At 33.5% G+C, this 23,491-nt stretch overlaps 3 protein-coding genes across 7 annotated transcripts in view; 2 read left to right on the top strand and 1 right to left on the bottom strand.

The window, feature by feature from the left end:
• The window catches only part of LOC105144698 (organic cation transporter 1), an 87,996-nt gene that overhangs the window by 25,150 nt on the left and 39,355 nt on the right, over nucleotides 1-23,491 (bottom strand). For 3 of the 5 annotated variants that reach the window (XM_087413629.1, XM_011053751.2, XM_011053753.2), the window contains exon 4: nucleotides 1,677-3,202. The exons of the other annotated variants lie outside the window; for them this stretch is intronic. The gene's annotated coding sequence lies outside the window, so the exon portion shown is untranslated. The remainder of the gene's footprint in view (nucleotides 1-1,676; nucleotides 3,203-23,491) is intronic. 5 annotated transcript variants of the gene reach the window in all.
• LOC105144706 (vacuolar protein sorting 28) lies at nucleotides 3,371-8,916 on the top strand. The gene is made up of 2 exons (XM_011053772.2): nucleotides 3,371-7,449; nucleotides 7,632-8,916. Exons 1-2 carry the CDS (start codon nucleotides 6,137-6,139, stop codon nucleotides 8,209-8,211), a joined length of 1,893 nt encoding a protein of 630 aa, XP_011052074.2. The 5' UTR covers nucleotides 3,371-6,136; the 3' UTR covers nucleotides 8,212-8,916.
• Vps28 (vacuolar protein sorting 28) lies at nucleotides 8,775-11,000 on the top strand. The gene is made up of 3 exons (XM_087413632.1): nucleotides 8,775-8,939; nucleotides 9,201-9,429; nucleotides 9,784-11,000. The coding sequence occupies exons 2-3, from the start codon at nucleotides 9,211-9,213 to the stop codon at nucleotides 10,201-10,203; spliced, it is 639 nt and encodes a 212-aa protein (XP_087269758.1). The 5' UTR covers nucleotides 8,775-8,939; nucleotides 9,201-9,210; the 3' UTR covers nucleotides 10,204-11,000.

The following is a 23,491-nucleotide window of genomic DNA, read 5'->3' as shown; positions in this document are numbered from 1 at the left end:
TTCCTGATGTAGGACATTTGCAATTTTAATTTTTTTTGCAATTTTATGCAAATCATGCGTTCCCTGTTTTTCTTGCCGATTTCTCTTTTCAGTAAAAATATTGTATCGTAACCAACCGTCTTTACATAATTTTTTTTTAATCGCTTAAATATGATTTTATTTACAAGTTTAACTTTCAAGAAATATTATTACAAAAAAATAATATCCTGTTGTAATTTATAAAAAGTAGATAAATTTTTAATACTACTATATATTGTGATATCCAATAAAATCAATAACGACAGTTATTAAAGATCAAACTTTTATCTAAAGATAGACAAAATGACATTGTTCAATTTCGTAAAATTTTCGCAAAATGTCCTTTTCGATGCTTTGCTCGAAGCTATTAAACTTTCACATCGACCTGATACATACATAAATAATGCATCTTATTATTTATTATGTTTTAATAAAACGTATAAAATGCGTAAAATAAATAAAGAAATAAATTACATAATACATATTTTGGCATTCACAAATATTTTGCGACAGATAGATTTGACAAATCCATTCTCATATTTTTCTGAACATTATAGAAATAACTATTGTATAATAAGTCAATGAATTTTCAATATTATCACTGCGTCGTAAGAAATCTAATAAAAGTTTCTATCTCTTGATATCAATGTTATCCCTTTAATCCAATTTAATACTGGCCAATTTAATTAAGTAAAATTAATGAAAGGTTACTGAAAGTGATTAATTATTTATTTTGAGTATTAGAAGCACTATTACAACACTACTTTGAATACTTAAAATAGATAATTAATTATTTTTTTGCATATAATTATATAAAAAATTGACATATTTTATATACAATTATATATAATTATATATAAAATATGTTCATTTATATAACATTTTTTCCCAAGTATCTTTCAGTATTAAATTTCTATAACGGAATATTACGAAGTCTCGATAATTATGCATCGATCTTTAATATCAATTTTAAGAAAAACCTGTATTTATATACTTTTGCAACTAATTAAGGACGTAGTAATTTCTATCTCCCCCCCCCCCCCAACGATAGTATAATAGCTGCGCCTGATAAGAGAAATGATGGCGGATGACGTATCTCACTGTGACGTGGATTCTCTGACGTGGTCGACTATTCAGACATATCGCAAAATAGAGATACAAGTCAATTAATCGAACACGTCACAAAATGCAGATCATATCATGAAGAGAAAATCTAATAATTCCTCTAATTTAAGCATTCCCTGATAAAGATAATGTACAGTGTCTTAAAACGCTGCATGACAGTTTCATACAATTTGCAAACGTCGATTAGAACATAACTGGATTTGTCTATCAATCTTTATCTTAATAAGGACAATTTGTATGTACCTACACAAGACTCATCAATTGTATTATTAGTTCCAATTCTCAAAAGATGGTTTAATAAATTAATATTACAATTTATTTAGATATTCCAAATTCTGAAGTAATCAACTTTGATTTAACATAACAGTTTCTTTCTTTGTCTCCATAATAATCAGAATTAAATTACATTTAAGTTAATTTGCATTAAAATAAGCGTTCTAATTTTAAATTTTCATAAAATATGACTTTGCAAAGAGACAACTATAAACTTCCTGGCGCCTTTCGTCAATGATCGATCCCTCGTTCGATCTTACCGATGCCGATTTCACGCCCAGCGGCCTGCCGCGAAGAATCGAAGAAAGCTCGATGAAGCGTCCGGCCGCCGCTTCCTCTACGCTGCGCTGATTGAAATGCGGCAGCGCGTAGATGGGGGCTGATGACGAGGATGATGACGATGCTCTCACTTGGGTGGACCACCTTGACGATCAGCCGGGTTTCGCCTTCCTTTGCGAACCCGCGAACACAAGAACGCCCAAGGCGTCACTGTATAAGCCCCCGATCAGCGCTTGCTCGCTCGCAAGCACGCACGTATGTACGTACGTTCACGCAACGAGAGACACAAATGCACGCACGCACGCACGCACGCATGCACGCACCCACGCACGCACACGTACAGTCACTTAACGCGACACTCGGAAGTTCAGTGGAAGCCACGAACACTCTTCAGCGAATCAATCGAATCACTGCACCGCCCAGCATCCGGTCACCTCCGTTCTGCCATGATGACATGTACGTGTGTATTGCGCGGGTTTCGCTACGAAATAACGTGATTTCACGATGTTTGTCTTGGACGACTGCTACCGCAAGTCGTCATCCCTCACGCGAATTACCGAGGGAGAGGCAGGAAAACGTACCCCGAAGTGTAGAACAAATCGAAGGTACTCGATGCTTCTTCGAGTCTAGAATGTCGTTCATTCAAGGCTTGCAACCCTTTGGATCTTTTACCTCTTTACTTAATGATTTTTTTACGGATCATCTTCTTTCGTTACCCCTCTTGAGTTCTCCATTTTCTTCCTAGCAATGTCTTCTTCGACTCTCTCGGTTCTCTCTCCCTCTCCTCTCTCTCTCTCTCTCTCTCTCTCTCTCTCTCTCTTTCTTTTCCTTGCTAGCTACTATTTCTTTCTTTACATCGCTCACCCTTCCCCTTCGATTTGTACCTTTTTTTTCTCTCACCCTATCCTCCTCTTTATCGAGCACGCTCTGTTTGTCTCACACCCTGTTAAGGAATACACAACTACCTAGTACCAGAAGGAGCAAGTAGCTTCCATCGCGAACTGAAACTGAAGCTACCATGTAGAGATACAAGGGGTCCGTGCGTTATACCGTCCTCGTACCTATCATTTCGAGGCTCCCCTCGAGGTCTCCCCTCTGTCCATCCCGCAGATCTGATCGCTCGATCTCCCTCGATCGATCATATGAACCTCTCGAGTCCTCTCGCTCCCTCGTGACCGATTCCCCCTTCCCGACCTCTTCCACTTCCCAACAACAATCCTCGGAGACCGCTCTCCCCTGGCTCCCGCCATCCTAACCGAGGTGGCCCTCTCGGTAACGTGACACACAGGCGGCTATCTCGACTATTAATATATAAAATGGGGTTCCTCGACTCTCGCCGCCCGGTAATTGTGCCCGCGCGATCAACACAGCGCGGTACTCTCTCGCCGATTTAAATTTGCACACCGGTCTAAACCCTTTCTCGCGATCTCTTTCTCTCTCCCCCTCTCTCTCTCTCTCTCTTTCTCTTTCTCTCTGTTCTTCTTACTGACTTCCCAACTGTTTATTTCTGTAAAAACAATAAAATTTATATTCCCCCCCTTCTCTCTCTCTCTCTCTCCCTCCCTCTCTCTCTCTCTCTCTCTCTCTCTCTCTCTCTCTCTCGCTCTCTGTTCTTCTTACTGACTTCCCAACTGTCTATTTCTGCAAAAACAATAAAATTCATATGCTATAATTTTATAAATAAATCTACTAGTAATGTATTGTTCAGTTTTAACAAAGAGAGAGAAGAGCTCAAGGAAAAGACTACCAAAACATCAAATGGAACAATTTATTACTTGAATAAGTTGGTGGTCATTCGCACAATAAGAAAAAAATGTACTCAATTTTAATAAATATTTATTTAAGTAATATCAACTAAAATTTATTTATGATAAATAAATATATTTCCTCATTAAAAAAATGCTAGTAAAATTAATGATTTTTGTATTAAATAAATATATCTTTATATTCAGTAAATATTTATAGTTGGTACTATTCAAACAAATGATTGATTAAAAAGTAATTTTTTAAAATAAATTTTACAAGATATCTTCTTCAGGATAAGCAAACTATTATCCTTTTTTTCTTGATATTACTTATAGAGAAAAACCTGGTTCTTTCAATTTCTCATCAGTTTCTTGCAATTAATATTTTTAAACAGCACATATTTTGACATATTGAATATTTAAAAGTCATGTTTGCGCTCTCAGTTGTCATGTAAGTACGTTACTACAAAGAGAAATGATTTACTACGAATTTTCATATCACTTTAAATTTAAAACTGACGGAATAGCCCTGCACGACCCTTTTAATATAATACTAGCACTAGCCAATTATAATCATTTATCTTATGTATTAAAAATATTATTATTAATAGTACTTTTGCATTCATTATAACGGAAGAAAAAGATTTTATTAATTCCTAGATAGTTTTCTGCCTGAAAGCGTTTATCAAAGATAATACTATGAGAGCGTGAGGGTTCAATCACGGTCGAACGAGATTGGAAGGAACCTTGTCGTTCCATTTGAATAAGAGCACTCGGTATCGGGGTAAGATAGTCGTCCAAGTATCACATCCGCATGCTCAAATCAGGGCTCAAATCAGCGGATGCTATATTGAGGCAGGTTCGCGGAGCACAGGATATTATCACACTAAATCTCGCATTTGTATGTTTAAGCACGTCGTCAAAGTGGGAAGGTGAAGAACGAAATATAAAACTGTCATACGCAATGTACATTATATAGAATGCTTTAAATAACGTTGATAAATTTGATATACACATCTTTTGATTAATTCCGTATTATCCGACTTGTAGAGAAAATTAACGTCTTCTCTAATACTATTCGTTATAAGCTTTATATAGTATTAAATAATGATTAAAATATTAAGGACACTTTGAGATCATTTTTCATTATTTAAATTAATGCAAAATATTTTTTATCTTTAGGTTCGTTTAAGTCTCGTTCCTAATATATAAAATTTTGCGATATTAGAAATCGAAAATATTATAAAATATATATGCAAAAATAAATTATAAAAAAGTAAACTATTTTTCAATTACTATCTCTATCTATTTATTTTTATATGCAGAATAATTAGAGGAATCATGTTACATAAAAAAATTATATAATTTCATTTTAAAAAAATATTCATCATGAAATAGTGATCATGAAAAAAATCGATTAAAAAAAAATTTATTTTATCTCATTATTTGTGTTCTCAAAAAATGTTCTTTGTGAATCGAAGAAAATCGACTACGATTAATCGATGTTTCTTGTTTTCTTTTTTTGCAAGACTTAATTTATTCCTTTGTGTGAAAATTTTGAACAAAAAATAAAGAACACTGGCTTGAATATCTTGAAATAAGGTGAAAAGTGGGCAAATTTTTTGCAAACTATATAATTCATTAGATGTTAACCAATAAAATTATAAATATTCTAGTAATTCACTTACTTTATAATTTTCACCTCATTTCGAGATATACGATCGACCTTCTGGGCTATATTCAGATTCCCATCCGAGGCCACCTAGGTCGTTGGCTGATATCCAATTTTGTAACTACTATAAAACTTTTTAATATGATTTATCTTGCCTTTAGTTATTCTCACAGAATCTCACTCTAAATTTTATATTTAAACCGTAATCTTAAAAAATTCGTATCACAGAAACTATTTTTTTCTGTTAAACGCAGCAATTTTATCTTTGTATTGTCCATCGAACATTAAACAATAACAAAATGATATATACTCTCTAAAATTTTTAGAGTGAATCTCACTCTTAAAGATTGAAAATTTATGCCCATTTCCATTAATGTAGATTAACTTTAATTTCGGTTCAATTTATTCTTCGTCTTTTTCTAATCTTTAGAACTAGAAAAAGTTGAGACGAGAGTAAATTGATGTAGATTAAAGTTAATCTACATTGGTGGAAACGGGTAATAAGCCATTCTTTTTTAATTGGTTCAATTTTCGCTCTTTAGAGATTTCACTTCAAAGAATTTAGAAAGTAGGAGAGACGCTATTAGCACTATTTACCATTCTATCTTCATCGTTTATTAAACGTAAAATAACAAATACATAATGCTCATAGTATCTCTCCGAACGCATCCCTATAATCTAAATTCTATATGTACAGAAAGCACGTGAGTGGAAATGATTACTTTCTATTTAATGACATAAGTCGACACAAATGGTATTCTATGTTTTTTGGCGCTCCATAAATAATAAAAACAGAATGATATTATATCAATTTGCGCCACCAAATGAAAAGTACCCAAAAAAAATCTGAACATGCCTCAGGGTGCAACGGTTTCAAGATATGGACTGGTTGTCACGGTAACACGTGACATGGCGGCGTCCAGCGTACACATGACTCCAATTTCCGATGCTGCGATATACGCGACTGTGCAATTTCACGCCAGCAGGTTATACAAAATAATCAGATCTATTTGATTTATTCGCTATGTCGAATTATAACGAAATAGGCTGCAGTCATTCTGGCGCAAGTGCATTAATGTGTAATGTTAAGCCGAGGCATGTAAGATCTTTAAATTTTGGACAATCTATTCTCGAACTCAAGCCCATTGATCAGTGCTGCGTATCGAATAGCGTCGTCATTGATGACAATGTGGTTCATATACCATATACCGAGAAGAAAGATTACGTACGTAAGTGGCTCGAGACTCTCGAGAATAGCAGATGCGATTCCCAAGCGTCCACCGTTTTAGAAACATCGACGACTACGACCTTCCAGACATCACCGATACTCGGTAATGGCAGGAAACGACTTAGCAAAAAGATCTGTGTAAATAGAAATGCTTCAGAGAGAAAGCAGGGCAATATGGATTATCAGGGAAGTGCAGGGCACTCTGCAAATTATACAATGCAGTCTAATAAGCCAAATCATGGATGTAAAAAGAAGAGTAAGGAGAATAAATCTATGAATAAGACACAGCTCATACCATCTGGTATGAAAAAAATAGCTGTTCACGAGACGTCTCCTGTCCTAGGTACGCATCGTACTTTGAAGAAAAAAAGAAGAAAGAAACTATATTATAAAGCAGAGAATAGTGCTTCACCAGAATCTTCAAAGTTACATGATCATAAAATTTCAAGTTTAAATGTAAAGTCAATAATGGAATCTGATACTGTAATAAGTTACTGTAATAATCTCAGAGAGATACCTGTTGACCAGAATAAGTTAGAAAATAATTTGGATACTAAAACTAAAACTAAAACATTTATTTGGACTGAAGAAAGGGAAAGTCCAGAGAAATATCAGAGATATATAGAAACATTGTCACCGTCGACACAAGAGAGATTGAGTTTTGCTGATAGCTCAAGTAATAAGACTAATAAAAATGATTCAAAAATAGAAATAGGTACAAACAGTGATAGCGAAGGTGAAGAATACAATAAACTAACAAACACATCTAGCAGTAACAATGATCTGAGCCATTTCATAGAGGACGTCGAGACGCAAGAAACTGCAAAAACATCTCAGTTTTCAATAGTAGATAAATATTCGATTCCTTCAAGACAATCATTTGACTTGGATGAAACTTATTCGAAAACAGAAACGATGCTGAATCAAAGTATACCTCTCTCCACTAAAATCTCTGAGATACAATCTTTAAATAAAACCACACAGAAGACAGGCAAATCGACCCAAACTGCTATTATTAGCACGATAACAACGCCATCGAGAAAGTCTCCCGACAGGAATATGTTCACACATCTTCTTGACTCTGGAAAGAAACGTCGGAAACCTAAAAAGTAAGTATTAATCTATATATACATAAAGTAATACACAGAAGTATTACTTCAACAAATTCCAACAATATTGCAGTAATATTGGAATTTGTTGAAATGTTGCTGAAATGTTGCTGAAATGATCTGTGTTATATGAACAATAACGTCTCGTAAACATGATTTCTGATGTTGTATTTTCGTTTCAGAGGAAGCATGGCTGCGAGACTGCATTCTTTGATTAATGCGCAAGTGTCCAGTATTCGTATATGGCATTATCGATTGAATAAAGAACAGGACATTACATCAGCACAGTACATCAGTGTACTTGTACACGAATGTACAAAGCAATTCAAAAACCAATTTCTAGAAGGTATCCTAATCGAGGATCGCTTTAACCTTCTGCAAAGCGACATACAGATCGAACAGGCAGAAGCACATAATACTCAGGTTCAATTAAAGGAAGTCTTATACAAGAATATAACAATTATGTTGGTCTGTGATATAGTTGGTACATTGAAAATGATATCTAAAGTTGTGATAAACGTTTATCCACCTTGGAATATTTTAGATAAAGATGATCTTATCTTGGAAGCAATGTATATAAATATAAATAATAATTGTGAAATACCTAATATTGAAAACGCGGGGAAATCGCATAAATGTATAAAACAAATTCTCAAAGAATTTAACTGTCCTTGTATAGAAGAACAGAGAGCATTGCCGTTCTGTGCAAGAAAGTCTAGCAGTGATAAACCCGATGTGATGCAACAGATATTTAATTTCTAATTCAATTTACACTTTTATATATTTAGCAATAAGATAATATATGTTGCATATAATATATTTGCAGGTTGCACTTATGAAAGCATTTTATATAATCTTTTTGTTCAAGCTGCTGACTATAATTTGAATTAGTTACATACAATTGTGATAATTTTGTTATAAAATCTAATTAATTAAGTGATACAGTATAAAAGTGTGCAATCTGTATATATGTAGAGTCAATCATTTTTTAATCAAATACGTTATACATCGTGCGATATTTTTTATAATATATTAGATTAACAAGAAATTGTTTAATATTGTATTTGTAATATCGATATATAATATTTGTTATACGTAATAAATTAATATATATATTTTTGTAATCAACAGTAATTATTTGTATTAAAATGTATCCCTCTAATTGCGAAAGACTGCAGTATATTTATAAATAGAAAATTCTAAGTTAATAAAAAAAGTAAAATTCTAAATTAACTTGCAATAGATAAAGTCGATCACTGCTGTCTTCCAGAGTTTTATTGCTATTATGAATTCACAACAGATGGCTCTGTATTTCATGATTTGCCAACGTTCTCTCTGTTGTGAAGAATGTCAAGTGTTGTTCGTGTTGTTTAGTGTAATAAGCTGTTTAGCTGCCTATTGTGCTTTAATTTTATTATTCTTGATGTTCTAATATAATCCGTAATAATTATTATTATAAAAAGAAAATTAACGATATTCGCTACATAAAGGTATGTAAAAATTCTTAGATAGTTTCATGTTATTGAATTAAACTGCTCAACATTAGATATCTCATCGAGTCTACAATCTAATTTAATAAAGTTCAAGATCATTCCATGAGTGTCAGATGGACATGACACTTGCTTTGCTAAAGTAAATCTCTGAAATCTATGAACAATAGGCAAATGCTTCATTTCTTACTGCGTGTACCTAACCTAAAAAGAATTTTTCAGTATCATTGAGATATCATGAGATACCGGTTTTATTTACAGTTTTAGAATAATGTCGATTACTCAAGATCGTCCCGAGTTATATGAAGAAGTTAAGCTGTATAAAAACGCCCGGGAAAGAGAGAAACACGACAATCAGGCGGATCTGTACGCCGTAGTAAATACATTGCAACATTTAGAAAAGGCTTATATCAGAGACTGCGTTACGCCAAAGGAATACACAGCAGCATGCAGCAAACTATTAGTGCAATACAGAGCAGCTTTTAAGCAGGTAAACTTTCAGAGCTTAAAACAAGATCTGAATGTGTCTCTTTGTATATATGATATTTAGAAATAAATGTAATTCTTCATCTATAATCTAAGCCTCCTTTTTTCACAACATTCATTCTTAAATTTCACTGAAATAACGAAGTTTGGTTCCTCTTTCTAAAATAATTGAAAAAAACTCTTTTATGAGATGTAGAAAAGTAAAAGACATACAGAAAAGTAATCATGAATTTTTCCACATTTTTGAAAGCCTACAACAATAAAAAAAACAGACAGAAAAGAATTAGATTATAGAAAGAAGTTAAAATATGATTGCAGAAAGAATATAAACTCTTTAATTATTTACGTCTCGTTATAGGTACAGAGTGATCAGTTTCCAACAATTGACTCCTTTACTAGAGCATTCCGTTTAGATTGTCCTGCTGCTCTTGAAAGAATCAAGGAGGACAGGCCGATCACGATTAAAGATGACAAAGGCAACACTTCTAAATGCATTGCCGACATTGTTTCGTTGTTTATTACACTCATGGATAAATTACGACTGGAAATCAAAGCCATGGATCAACTGCATCCGGATCTGAGAGATCTTATGGACACCATGAATCGTCTCAGTATACTACCCAGTGACTTTGATGGCAAAGAGAAAGTCTCAGAGTGGTTACAAACTCTCGACAATATGTCTGCCTCAGACGAATTATCGGATACTCAAGTCAGACAATTAATATTTGATTTAGAGACATCCTACAATGCTTTTAATAAAATACTTCATAATTCTTAATTCTTCTTTTCTGTTAAATTGAATTAATCTAATATTATCTATAATATGCAAGCCTTGATGTAAATATCAGTTATAAAGCTGTTTAAATGAAATTATGATTAATAGATAAAATATAAAATAATTATTTGTACAAATTATTACTATTAATTAATTTTATCGTAAAATGTGGATTGAAGAATGCTCGAGGTTTTTTCCTATTATAAATAGTATTAGTTGATTCAGTTGTAATATTTGTAGTATTTGCAATTACATTTTCTTTTAAGCAATAATTTACTGTTTTATGTCATTTTGCATTGTTCCTTGAGTCATGTGTAAGATTCATAGTATTTAAGATTCTTGCATATATTTTACTGCTAAGGCCTGGTTCTACTAATGTAAGATTAACTTTAATCAGTTTAATTTAGTTTCACTTATTCTTAAAATTAAAAAAGGTAAAAGTAAATTGAACTGAGGTTGAAGTTAATCTTACAATGGTGAAACCGAGTCGAATGAAACTATAGGCTTGTTCTTTTTAGCTGAATTGTTCTTTTTTTCTTTTTTCTCTAACGAAAGAAAAATAAGAAAGTTGAACTGTGCAAGAACTTCAGTTAAAAAGGACAAGCCTTTTATTGAATATACATATATGTATACATACGAATATAATATTATATATACATAAAATTGCGCAGAATAAATTATTTTATATGTAATTCTTTGTAAACGCCAACCAGATGAATTGCTAAGCGACGCTTGTATATTATCGTGTTATGTAATATATTATCAATTAAGCGAATAAAAAGGCATTTTAATAGCTGGAAGTATCAAATACTTGCAAACATATACACATCCTACTACAGGCGACTATCTAAATTAAATTCATTCTATTTAATCGGGAATGTTAATTGTCCTTTGTGTCAAGAGATTCACGAAACTTTCCAACGGCCGCGACAACAGGCGCACTTTATCACCGCGCGGCAAGGCGCTCTCGCCTCTCCCGGCCGCGGCGGCGCGTTCAATGCGCAACAATGACGCTGCCGTTCAAAGCCGATATTTCGCCGGTTCTGTTTGCGGGCGGGATGGTAACGCACGGGTTAATTCGCGCCACGTCCCTTTGATGTGCCAGGAGCAGACTTTTCCCGAGTCGAGTATTTACGCGGGCACACCCGGTATGCAAATGAAGAGGGTGGTCCTTCGGCGCTCGCTGCCACGTCGGGATACAATAACGGCTGAACTATTGACTAAACTAAACTAAACTAAATTAAACTGAGCTAAACTAACAGCCAGGTTGTATCTGCCAGTCGTGCCAGTGCGCCGCATTCGATGTCCGTATGCATGGGGGGTGCACCTACCCCCGTCGTCACCTTGCACATACTCGGGAAATTTACATGCAATAGGAATGCCATTATTCGCAAGTCAAGAGCCAGAGAGTTTCGACAGCTGAAGAAACGCGTCTTGAAATTAGTTTCGCTCTTGTGTAATCATCTGAGTAGAATATGAAAAGTGCAGATATATTGTATTATTTTCTGTTACAAACTATCTAATATGTATAAATAAATTAATAAATTAAGATTCGAGTTGGACTTCCGGCTGAGGCAACATTTTTCGCAATAAAATATGATGTCAATTGAACATTAAATTATTAAATTGCTTGTTAATTTAGTTTGTGATATTACTGTAGTTGCGTTTCTACGGATGGTATTCATAGTCAGATCTTATTCAAGACCGTCTTAAGTACACCCGGGAAAAAATGTTTTATATATTATTATATAAAATTGTGTGTGTATAAAAATATATATAATTTTATATAATTGTATATAAATGAACATAATTTATTTAAAATTCAGAGTTAAATCTTTTTATATATATATAATATATAAAGATGAAGCTTGGAATCGAATTACTCTGTGTATACGCACACGGTTGTGTATTTTATTTTCTTATACTCTCTTGTGTATTTTATCTTCTGGGCTGGAGAATCCAGTCGTGATTCCGCCAGATCTTTGAAATAAATCGGAATCTCGTATCTCTAAGTACATATGTCACTTTAGATCCACTTTAAATCCGTTTTCAGTCCGGGCTCGATTGCGTCTTATCAATGCCAGGAACTATAAGATCTCGGGTCATCTTCCAGGAGAGAAGCATGTGCCGAAGATGAGATTTTCATTCAACTTTCAAATAAGGATGATCCTCTCAAGGCAATCCTGGAGCTATTTCAGCGAGCTCGAACATTGCCAAGCTACTCTTACGCTGGGATATAGCCTTCGTATACATCTCTCAAGGATGAAATATATATATACATACACACATATACACACATACACCACATACGCCAAAATACGCACGAACACATACTCGCCGGCTTATCCGTCAATCTGTTCGTTTACCTGACGGTGTTATTTCAATATAAATCACTCTGGCCCCGCTAGAACGAATATGCTTGCCTTTGACAGGGTGATTTTACCCTCTTTCACTTTTGCCTTCGTATAAAAATTCAGATTTCGCGGGGCGATTCGGCAGCCGCGGAAAATCAAAGACTTTGATGTATGTACGGGGTTTCCTTCGGCATTGCAACGCGCGTCTAGATCCACATGCATAGTCGCGAGAATGGATTTATCACCATCGTCCGTTATTGCAGCTGTACCGAAAAAAAAAAAAATCACCGCGTCCGATTATCGCTCGAGTATGACGAAGCCGTTCGTATCGCCGCGAGTTTTCTGGCGAAAAAAATCACAGTCGTTTGCATTTATATTAAAACTGTTTTTTGCACAGTGGCAGTTATAAGTAACTGTTACATAGAATTATTATCTCACAATTTAATCATCCATTCATTATTGCAAAATGCGATCACAATTCTCGTATCCCGTTAGATCGAAACGCTAAAAGCGCCGAATCACACGAAGCCTATTCTACAATGTGCTTTTTGTTTTCTGTTTTTTACTATTTTTTACATCTTGTCTTTTTGCTTCTTATCCGGTTTTTTGTTTTATGTCGCCTGAGATAAAAGTTTAACGAATTTCGGAAGAAACAGGAAATACATAGCAAGAAATGCAATTCTATAAAACGATTGCAAAAGAGGAGAAAGCAAGAAGTAAAAAACAAGAAACAGGAAAGAAACAAAGAGCAGAGTAAAACATCTTAATTCAGAGTAAAACAAAAGTCGTTATGCTATAATAATAATAAAAAAAAAGTTTGACTAATATACGGTAACAACAGAAAATTTTTTCATATAAATAGTCTATGATATGATATTCATAGTCGGTTCTTATTTCAAGTCCGTCTTAAGTAATGTCTTAAAATGATAAGACTGCCGTCTGATTGGTTCGTGATACCTCAGGACTGAACTTATAAATAATCTTGAATATAAGAACTAACTATGAATAACGGCCTATGACTACGTTTACACAGCTCGATTTACGCCGAAGTTGTAACATTGATGTTATGAAACTTGCTATAATCACAATCATTGCATTCTTCAGAGGAATAGCTATATGATTGGCTAGTTTCACAACACTGATATTATAACCGACGTAAATCGAGCCGTGAAAATTTATTAGTTAAAATCTTAATATTTATTCTTATTCCTAATATTTCCTCCATTGTACGTAGAGTCTTATTCTACTTGATTCAAGTCTCTCTTTCCTGGAAACTGGATTCAGTCCATTCACGTCTTCAACGCTTCAATTGTTGAACTTATCTTGAAGAAACATGAATGTGATCCCAGATACACAAAATAAATATAACACGATCTCGCGTGTAAAGACACAAAAGTACTCGAGACAAGTAAATCTTCAATACACTTTCATGCTTTTCGAATGACGGGGAGAACGGGATTATCTGCAGGCGTCGGTATTATCTGTAGAAAGCAGTACGTCTGCTTTCTGTTGAACGACAATAATCTTGACAAAAGAACGTACCGAGGAAAGCTTTTAGCTTATGTGCACTCGCTATAACTTAAAGGGATTATAATGCCGCTTGAATCATACGATGTAATCTTAGAACACTATTGATGTTGAGTGATATGTATTGTTATTGTATTTCCTTGTATGTAAATTGACCTATTTCCTTATAAATTTCACATACAAGAAAATAGGTCACTCTTAATTAATGTAAAAAAAATTTATACACATTTTTAATGACAAAATATTTATAAATCACTTAAATACAAGGAGCGTAAATTATGGCCAAAGTTAAATGTTTAACTAACACATATATATTTTGAATAAATTTTTTATCTTAGAAATATATAATAATTACACGCCGATTACTATTATTTATTTGTGTTTATAAAAGAGATCTAGATTAAAAAAATATTTATAAAATATAAGCTTGTCCGCAAGATAAAATTCTCTTCAATCGTGCGCGTAGCGTTTCAAGCCCTTGATATTTTTACTAAGAAAAAGTCTCAGCTCCATATTTTTGCTTAGAAAATCTGCATAAAAAGTGACTTTGTAGATCTCTTTCTGTCTCCCGTTTTCTCTCTCTCTCTCGTTCTCTATGGTGAGATATCTCGTGTATACATTAATATATAGCATCGGCTGAGCGCATAGATACGCGCATACAGCGTACTCGCGTGTCTCCCTTGACTTCGTGTCGCTTGAGAGCCATATCACACATTGAGAGGACGTGAGTCGCTTTGAAAAATCGTACCCGATATGCTGGCGGAACGAAGAAAAAGGGACGGTACGTGAGCACCGGGAAGGAAGGTAATGCTCCGGGTTTCCTCGCGCGCGCATACCGCCGCCAATCGTCCCCGATGGCGATGGTGCACCTGGGCTCTCGAATATGCGGCTAGCAGCATGTGCGACTCGTGTATGCACCCGTTTCCCCGAAAATTTTACGCGACCCCGGATAAGCGAAGATCGACGGCGTAAGTGAAATTCTCGCTCTTTCCGGGACCTCGACCGGAATCTCAAAATCTTCGACTCCGTCCAGCGACATCAAAGGGAGTCGCTGGACGGGCTTTGAGAAAGGAGGGCTCCCGAACCCTTTACAGATTTTACACGAGACGACGCTGCTATCGATTCTCTTTTTTTTTTCTTCCACTGTGCACCTGCACGGAATGCAGATACATGATTGGCTCGTTCCTCGAAAATCTTACATCGTTCGAATATGCAACGGATCGGAACGACGTAAATGAAATTCTCTCGCCTTTAGTCTGTGACTAAATCGAAGTTTAGGAGAAATAAAGGAAAGAGAAGTTTGTACTTTAACTTCAAAGAAAATTATCGAAGCGCAAATAAATGTGTATACAGGGCTAGGCACGTTTTGAAATACTCTTACTTGAAAAACAATATTTGTAAGACAATTGTATTTTGTATTTCGGCAGAGTGTATGAAAATATATTGTATTTTATATATTTCATTATTTGTATTTTTATTTCATATTTTGCATTTCAATATTATCTATAATAACGAAGATTGAAAGTATTTTATATTTCAAATATTAAGATTGACATCCAAACTTATTTGAATTACAAAATGCAAAAAACTTTCATTCTTTCAATTTTAAATATAAAATAATATTTTTATGTGCTCTGCTGAAATACAAAATACAAAATACACTTGAGTTGCAAGTACTGTGAAATAAAAGTATTTCAAATGGTCAACCTGCGTGAGAGAGAGAGAGAGAGAGAGAGAGAGAGAGAGAGAGAGAGAGAGAGAGAGAGAGTGTGTGTGTTTTGTACATCGGCTGAGTGTATACAATACATACAATAAGAAACGTTTTATATATGTATTATTAAAATCAGTCCATCATACATTAAGTCCTTGTTAAAATTTCATGTAGAATTTTTAATATATCCGATTGTTAATTTAACATAACATGTTACTTGAATATTTTGTGTTGAATTGATATTTAACATTTTAATAAATTTTATGAGTAAATAAAACAAATAATATAAAAAATAGTGTAATTTAAATTGTAAATTCTAAGATAAATGAATATAATAGAAGAAAGGCCCCTATTATGAGATATCGAATTCATTTTGGGTAAATAGTAGAAATCTGTGGGCAGAATTAAAAAAAATAATAGATCATTTTGAAGGAAATTTAATAAGCTTTAAGATAATGTTATATAAAATTTAATTCTAATTCCATTTTTTTTTTAATTAAAGAAATGTAAAAAATGAGCAAATCGCTAAGTCAAAAAATTGTGCTTCTAATATGAGATGCCCTGAGAAATCGATAGTAAAACGCAAAATATAGTATTGCAATTAAAAACTGTATTTAATTGTATTTTCTAAAATACAAATAAACAGCCAGTGTGCACGAAAAATGAATACGAGATTATTCCAGAACTCATCTTCAGATAGTGGAATCAAGCATCGTAGAAATAGATACTCGACGTTCATTCCGGTTGTCCTTTTTCATTATTGTACAATAACATTTATACTTTAACAATAATTTTCATTGACATAGGATGGATTATTTCATATTAGAAATACCCTGGATATCTCATATTAGGATTTTCATGCCTTACGATTTTACGATCATCAAATCTAACTTCTGTAATTAAGCAATTCAACGTATCCCACATTTTCCTATTAGTACGACTTTGCTCTATCACTACATGAAGAATTTATTGCCAAATATTTATTTATTAAATAATAAACAAGGTTTGATCATCTCAATAAAATTTGAAGACATCCAAATTTTAAAATCTTTTACAATGATTACAGGCATGATCTAATAATGAATTTTCTTTATTAAATAGTTTTCAATCCAGTAGCAATAAATTCGTGGTAGAGCCAATAGATAGCGTTTATTAGTTTAGCAGAAACGCCGTTATCTTATATTAAATGCCTATCTCATAATAGAGGGTTTTACTCTACGTGTTAATTGAACATATCATAAATGTTAATTTGACTAAAAAAAAATATGTTTTCATAGTTTGCTTATACAAATTGTGTCAGTATTACACTTTTGTATTAATTTTTTTACTTAGTACTTATAACACTTTTTAATAAATTTAGCTTGTATTAAATAAACACAAAAATTTAAAAGGACTATTTGGGACGTTTTGCTATAGGAATAATATTTTATTTCGCTGTATTTAAATAAATATTTATTTCAGTGAATGAATATATTTTTCAGAAATAAATTTTTAAAGTCTGTTTCTCAGTGTATACATATATGTATATGTAGATGTCGAAATTTCGTTGCTATCTAGGATAATTCTGCATAATGACTCGATGATAAAGAAATAAAGAGTATCTTGGACCAAATACAATAACCAAACTGTCACGTAGATAAGATCCAAATGTGAAATAAAAGAGTGCGTATGCACAAAGTGCGCTTTCGCGCCACTACAATATCGGACAACGCAACGCTTTAATGAGCCCTCGAGGGACACATTCGCGTGCTGTAGATGCACTCTTGGAACGCCACACCCAACATGAAGAACCAAGTGAACCAATATCGAGGAAAAATTGTGTACAGAGTATACGTTGCCTCCGCGCGTATCGGCCCCTTTGTATACGCGTGTGTAATGCACCATGGCAATTACCAAAATTAGGTACGCTACTTTTCGCTTGCAGGCACGCCAGAGGCGAAACGAAAGGCGATATTTACCTTTCTTGGAAGATGCATTTGAGGCATTATTAGCTTCTCACATGATACGTATCCATGTATAGCGATAAAAGAAATATTTACTATTAAAGGAATAAAGCTTTAGCAAAATTAAAAATCTAATACAAAGATACATGTGGGATATATATTCTCTAATAATAATCTCAAGTAATTTCCATTACAATGAGTTGATACTTTAATCCTTCAATGCCATTCTTCGTATGATATACGGGACTTTTTCCAAATATGGTTATTTTCGAAACTTCTGTTTACTATATTATAATTGTTTTATTAATAAAAATACACACATTTGCTTGGTATTGTTATATTCTTTAATGTTTGGTGTTTGTGATTTAAAAAAATTGTTATACGATATTTTTCACAGTGTCCAGTGACTTGTGACAAAACATACAATCGAAGGATTAAGTACAATAATTGTCAAATAAGGAAAAAACGTTGTGTATATTTTCATGGAGAAATTTTCATTTTTTATCCATTAGAATCAATAAATTTTATCCATTAAAACTTATAATATCTTCTAAATTTTGACAAGGAAAAATAATAAATTAAATTATAAAAATTATTTGATGATAAAAAGTTAAACGCTCATGCATATGCCAATTCGTGGTTCTCGCGTTGAAAAATGCATAAGAAAAATTGCTGAAGATCCTCAAAGGCTAATTTCTCTTACAAAAAATCTAATACCAGTCAATACTGAAAATAATTAATAAATTATTTTAAGTATTAAAAGCACTATTATTCAGTACTTTTAGTATTTCAAGCAAATAATTAATTATTGTCTTTTAGTAACAAATTAACCAGTATTAAATCGGTTAATATTATATTTCTGTAAAAATTTAATATTTAATAAATTTTAATAAGTTTCGCGTGAAAATAAATTTTTATTTCGCTTCTCCCCCCCTCCCCCTCCTCTCTAATTAAAATCTAAATACCTTCAAGTGTGTTTCTAATACCTTCCCGACAGAAATCTTGGATGCGCAATTGTATTTCTACCACCATACTTCTTTAGAGATCGTATAAAAAATAACAAACAAACGCGATGCTACTCGTCTGATTAATTTTCCGTGTATTCCTAGAAACACTAACTTGACACGCTTCCTGTTCATCAAGTCGAATGAATGTAATCGCATAGAGGAAGAAGTGCAATTTCGTAAGGTCTACCCCTAAATGACGAAATTACGCGCGGAGTCGAATCCCGCTCGCCCATGGGGGTTTCCACGCAATCTCACTTCCTAGGGAATGAATACAGTTCTACGGGGCCACTAGGGAGCTATTCATGTGCCGCGGGGTCCATCGCCGATCGTCGCAACACATTGCCGTTGGCTTTTAATGTCCAGCTAGGAGATTATTCGTCCCTCGAGGCTGGACAAAAATCGAGATCAAAACTGCGTTTCTGTTCGGCGCGATAGTTACTAATGAACATCGGCGGGCGTGATATCGATTATTATGTGAATGAAAAACTCTTAACAATTAATTGTTACGATGGGCAGATAGGTCGACGTAATGTACCATATCACTCATCTACAACACATAAAAAATATTTCGCTGTTCAGTTAGAATTATCGCTGTTTTTTGTATCTGATAGAAAATTATGAATCTACGCGTAGAATTTATAATATAATATTCTAACAATATATGCAAGAAAATTTAAGTGTCATAATTAAATATGAATCACTGTTAAATATCACAATCAATTATCTGATTGAACGTTACAGAAAGACTTTCCAAAGTAGAACATAGAAGTCATAATAATATCACGAGGACATCATCATGACCTTCATTCGTCACTTATAAATTAATTTTTAAATATCAAATAATGTCATGATGACGTTTTTCTGCGATATCATTAGGGAGTTTTTGCAATATTGTTTATCCAAATATGGTGAATGCTAAAGTCAGGTTATCTTCTTCTTAACAATTACTTAAAGAGAGGATAACGTGACTTTAGCGTTCACTGTATCTGGATTCATATTATTGCAAAAACTCTCTATTAGGATTTAATTATGACTTCGTGATTTACATAGATTTTTGATCAAAGAATTTGATCAAAGAATTTGACAAATAATTCAGATATAAATTGTTTCTGTTATCTATTCTGATTAGATATAAAACATATGTAATAATCCAGTGCTTGCTAGTTATTTATCCGGTTTAACTATTAGGTGTTGGAATTAATTCGTAGCGTTTTTTAATGAAAGAATGTTATTTATTTCACATGAGCATTAAAAAATACATTAATGAAAGTACTTCCCATCACTTGTAAAACGCTACGAATTAATTCCAACACCTAATAATTTTTCGTATCTAGATAATTTTTCGTTATAACTGCAAGATCATTTTTTACAGCAAAATTTACCACGAAATGCGTATAGCGAATTAGTGTTTCGTAATGTTAGCGAACTGCAACACAAATCGTTACAGCTAATGTACTTTTTAATTTTTTATCAGATTTTGTATTAAATGAATAGTATTGAACATATGGATATCGGAAATTTTAGTTCTCCAAAATATATGAGCATGATAAAATTTTCTTCATTTTTAATTTAATAAATTTTTAAGTATTCAAAACGTAGATTTTTTAAAATTGATATGAATATCGATCAATTTTATTGCCTTAAGTTTTTTATTTTATCTGCGTAGTTGAAAAATTTAAATTTAATATACACCGTATGCCTTCTAACTTTTAGATTCCGAAATTTTTGTATTAATTTAAATAAAATGTTAAAAAATGACACAAATATTATGTAAATAATTAACACAACAAATATAATGTTGATACAATTTGTAACAAATTGTGGAAGCATTCTTCAGTTAACATTTATAATATATGAAACACATTTTATTCATTTTTATCTCAGAATTTATATTTTCTAATATATTGTAATTATTTTCAAGTTACTTGTTCACTTATTCATAAATTGTGTTATTTTTACACAATTAAATACATAACATAAAATATTAAAAATATTAAAAATAACAAAATTACATACTCGGTATGTTAAAAATGTAACAAAAATTTGAAAGACCAGTTTTAACACAAATACAAAATGTTTTTTATTGTGTGCATCTGAGAGACGTATATATAAAGTTGTGAATTTGATGAGATACGAGAGAAACATTTTCGTAAATCATAGGACTATTATGTTCACGTTACTTATAAACTATTAAGTGCTGCGACATACAATTGCGCAGAATGTTGCTGAACAATGCACCGCGGCAAAAGCCGCAGTACCGTTCTCCACCTGCGCTGCTCCTTCATGCGGCAATCGAATTTCTGGATGCGCCCGTGAACTTCGCCCTCGGGAATGCGGCGCAGTTCGGCCAGAGAAATCCAATTGTTCGCCGTTGATTCCTTTGTAATCGGCTGAGTACAGATATCTGCCGCCGCCGCCGGGCAGGTAACGTTTTAAAGCGAAAAATTTTATTCCGGTCGCGCCAGGCGCGATGCGTTCTGCAGGCGCGATTGGAGAAACGTAAGCACGGCGCGATGCGATGCGGCGGAACAAAGGGCTCGGATTTAATAATGCGTTCTCTGCGCAGAGATACGATGCCGTACCGAACGATGATGCACGCACGAGACGTACGCGAGGGAGATCGATAGCGAATGCTGGCCCGTACGCTCCGCTCGGTTCAATAAAACTTTGCGCCCTGCCCCGGGCTATGTTGTCGTACTTCTGATGTCGGGGAGATACAAAGCCGGGCGCGAGAATTAATCCAATAGTACGCGAGGAGAAACAGGTGAGCACAAAGGTGGAAGAACAGAGGAGGATGCAAGAAAGTGCATCGCGTTTGTCCTGCGGCGGATGTCTCTATGGGATAATTAACTTGCACACGTACGTGTTTTCACTGAAAGACAAAAGGTCGAGGAACAGTTTATTATGTCGAAATAGAAATGTGTGAGTATAATTACATAATAAACTTTCTTCTACTGAAACATCATTTTTTTTAAATAGCGATGATGACTCCAAATTTAGCCCATTTTGTGGCCCTCGAATTTCGAATCAAACTGTATGCCAAACAATGTTATATAATGGGACATTAGTTTCTGAAAAAATTTAAATTGAGCATAGTAGTTTTGGAGAGAAGTCAAAATAGTCAAATTCTCGATATTTCCAATATCGTTCAAGCACTATAAATACAAAAAAAAAGTTAATACTTCTTTGCAGAAAAAATAATATCTTCTTAGAGAAAAGCTAACAGGAAAAGCAAAGTTATCGTTACCTTTCTTACATAAATTTGTTCATCGATTTTGCGATTATCAATCTTGGTTTAATAAAAAATGAAATTTTCTATCAACAAAATACGTATACGAGCCAGTAACAGTATCGCTGCAATCTATTTCGCGCCTGATCGGCGGGGGCAAAGTTATGAGCATCATCTCGTAAAAAGTTACGAAATACGATTTGCGTGAAATTATTCAAAATAGCCAGCGTGACGACAGAACTTTCTAGCTTGAAAAATGTTTCCGCACATTTCGTGTCGCTGCTTAAAAAACTTCAAAGTTTTTGCGCCGCCAGACTGTAATGCCGCTGCAGCTCTTCGTGTTGTAATAACGAGATATGTCAAAGATGCATCGAGCATTGCAGCTTATCGTAACGACGGAAAGTAACTTCACCGAGATGTTGTTGAGAATACAGAAATATATGATCACAAAATTGCTCGTTCTCTGATGTAACGATAACGCTCGCAATCAGAATGGCTCCGAATGTCTGCGAAAGCCGCGAGACATCTATATCTCGTGTTCGCTATCGATAAGTCATAAATTTGTTCGCGCTTATACCGAAATATTCTCGGGAAAATTCTCCGCGTCACATAAAACTTAGAAAAATCATATCAGCTGGAAAATGATCATTTATCAAATCGCGGGTTCTGTACATTTTTTTTTATATCTTTGTATAATACATTGTACGTTGCGTTCGATTTAATTTCAAGATCTAAAGAAAAAGGATTAAGATCTTGTCTGATAACGCATGTAACTTTGAAAAAGCAAATTGCTACTGTAATTTATGAGATTATTGAAGTTATACACACACACACACACACACACACACACACACACACACACGCGCGCATGCACACGTGAAAAGAAAACACATAGTTGTTATTTTAAAAATTTCCATTTTGCATACATATTTTTTTAAAGCAACGATATGTGATAAACGATGTTTTCTTTATACTAACTGATTATTTTGTTCGTAAAAGTATTAAGATATAATTATCAAAAAGTTAATAGTTTACGAGTTATTTAACATTTTATGTCAATATGTGCCAGAATAAAATGTAAAATATCTCGTCAACTATTGGTTTTTTTTGATATTATTGCCTTAATACTTGTATATGCAGAATAATTAGAGAAATCATATTATGTAAAAAAAAATCATACAATTTCATTTAAAAAAGTGGAGATAACTTCATATCTTTTTGACGTCCCCATCTAAAAAAAAACCAACATGATCAAAATGTGTCCCCCTCGAAATCTTTCCACTTTCATTTGAAACATTTTTTATATCATCAAAAATAAGCGAAATATTTCAGATGGTCGATTTAAAGATCACTCTGTATATAAAATTTTGTATAATTTATTACTTTCAACTTTGGTCTTTTATCGAATTCTATTTATATCTTCACTGAATATTTCTCAACGAATCACGTTCATACATAATAAATATATTAAAACGGGGAACATGATACGATGGGAAATGAAACATGGTCAAAATATTATA

Source organism: Acromyrmex echinatior, chromosome 14, assembly GCF_024713525.1.
Source record: "Acromyrmex echinatior isolate Ae372 chromosome 14, ASM2471352v2, whole genome shotgun sequence".
Classification (NCBI taxonomy): domain Eukaryota; kingdom Metazoa; phylum Arthropoda; class Insecta; order Hymenoptera; family Formicidae; genus Acromyrmex; species Acromyrmex echinatior.
This window is presented reverse-complemented; position numbering and strand designations above follow the sequence as displayed.

What these genes read in the sequence shown, in the direction of transcription:
- Vps28 (XM_087413632.1), top strand. Translation starts at nt 9,211, where the DNA reads ATGTCGATTACTCAAGATCGTCCCGAGTTATATGAAGAAGTTAAGCTG. An exon ending in ACAGAGCAGCTTTTAAGCAG is followed by an intron (nt 9,430 to 9,783) that starts GTAAACTTTCAG and finishes GTCTCGTTATAG; the next exon opens with GTACAGAGTGATCAGTTTCC.
- LOC105144706 (XM_011053772.2), top strand. Translation starts at nt 6,137, where the DNA reads ATGTCGAATTATAACGAAATAGGCTGCAGTCATTCTGGCGCAAGTGCA. An exon ending in AAACGTCGGAAACCTAAAAA is followed by an intron (nt 7,450 to 7,631) that starts GTAAGTATTAAT and finishes TTTTCGTTTCAG; the next exon opens with AGGAAGCATGGCTGCGAGAC.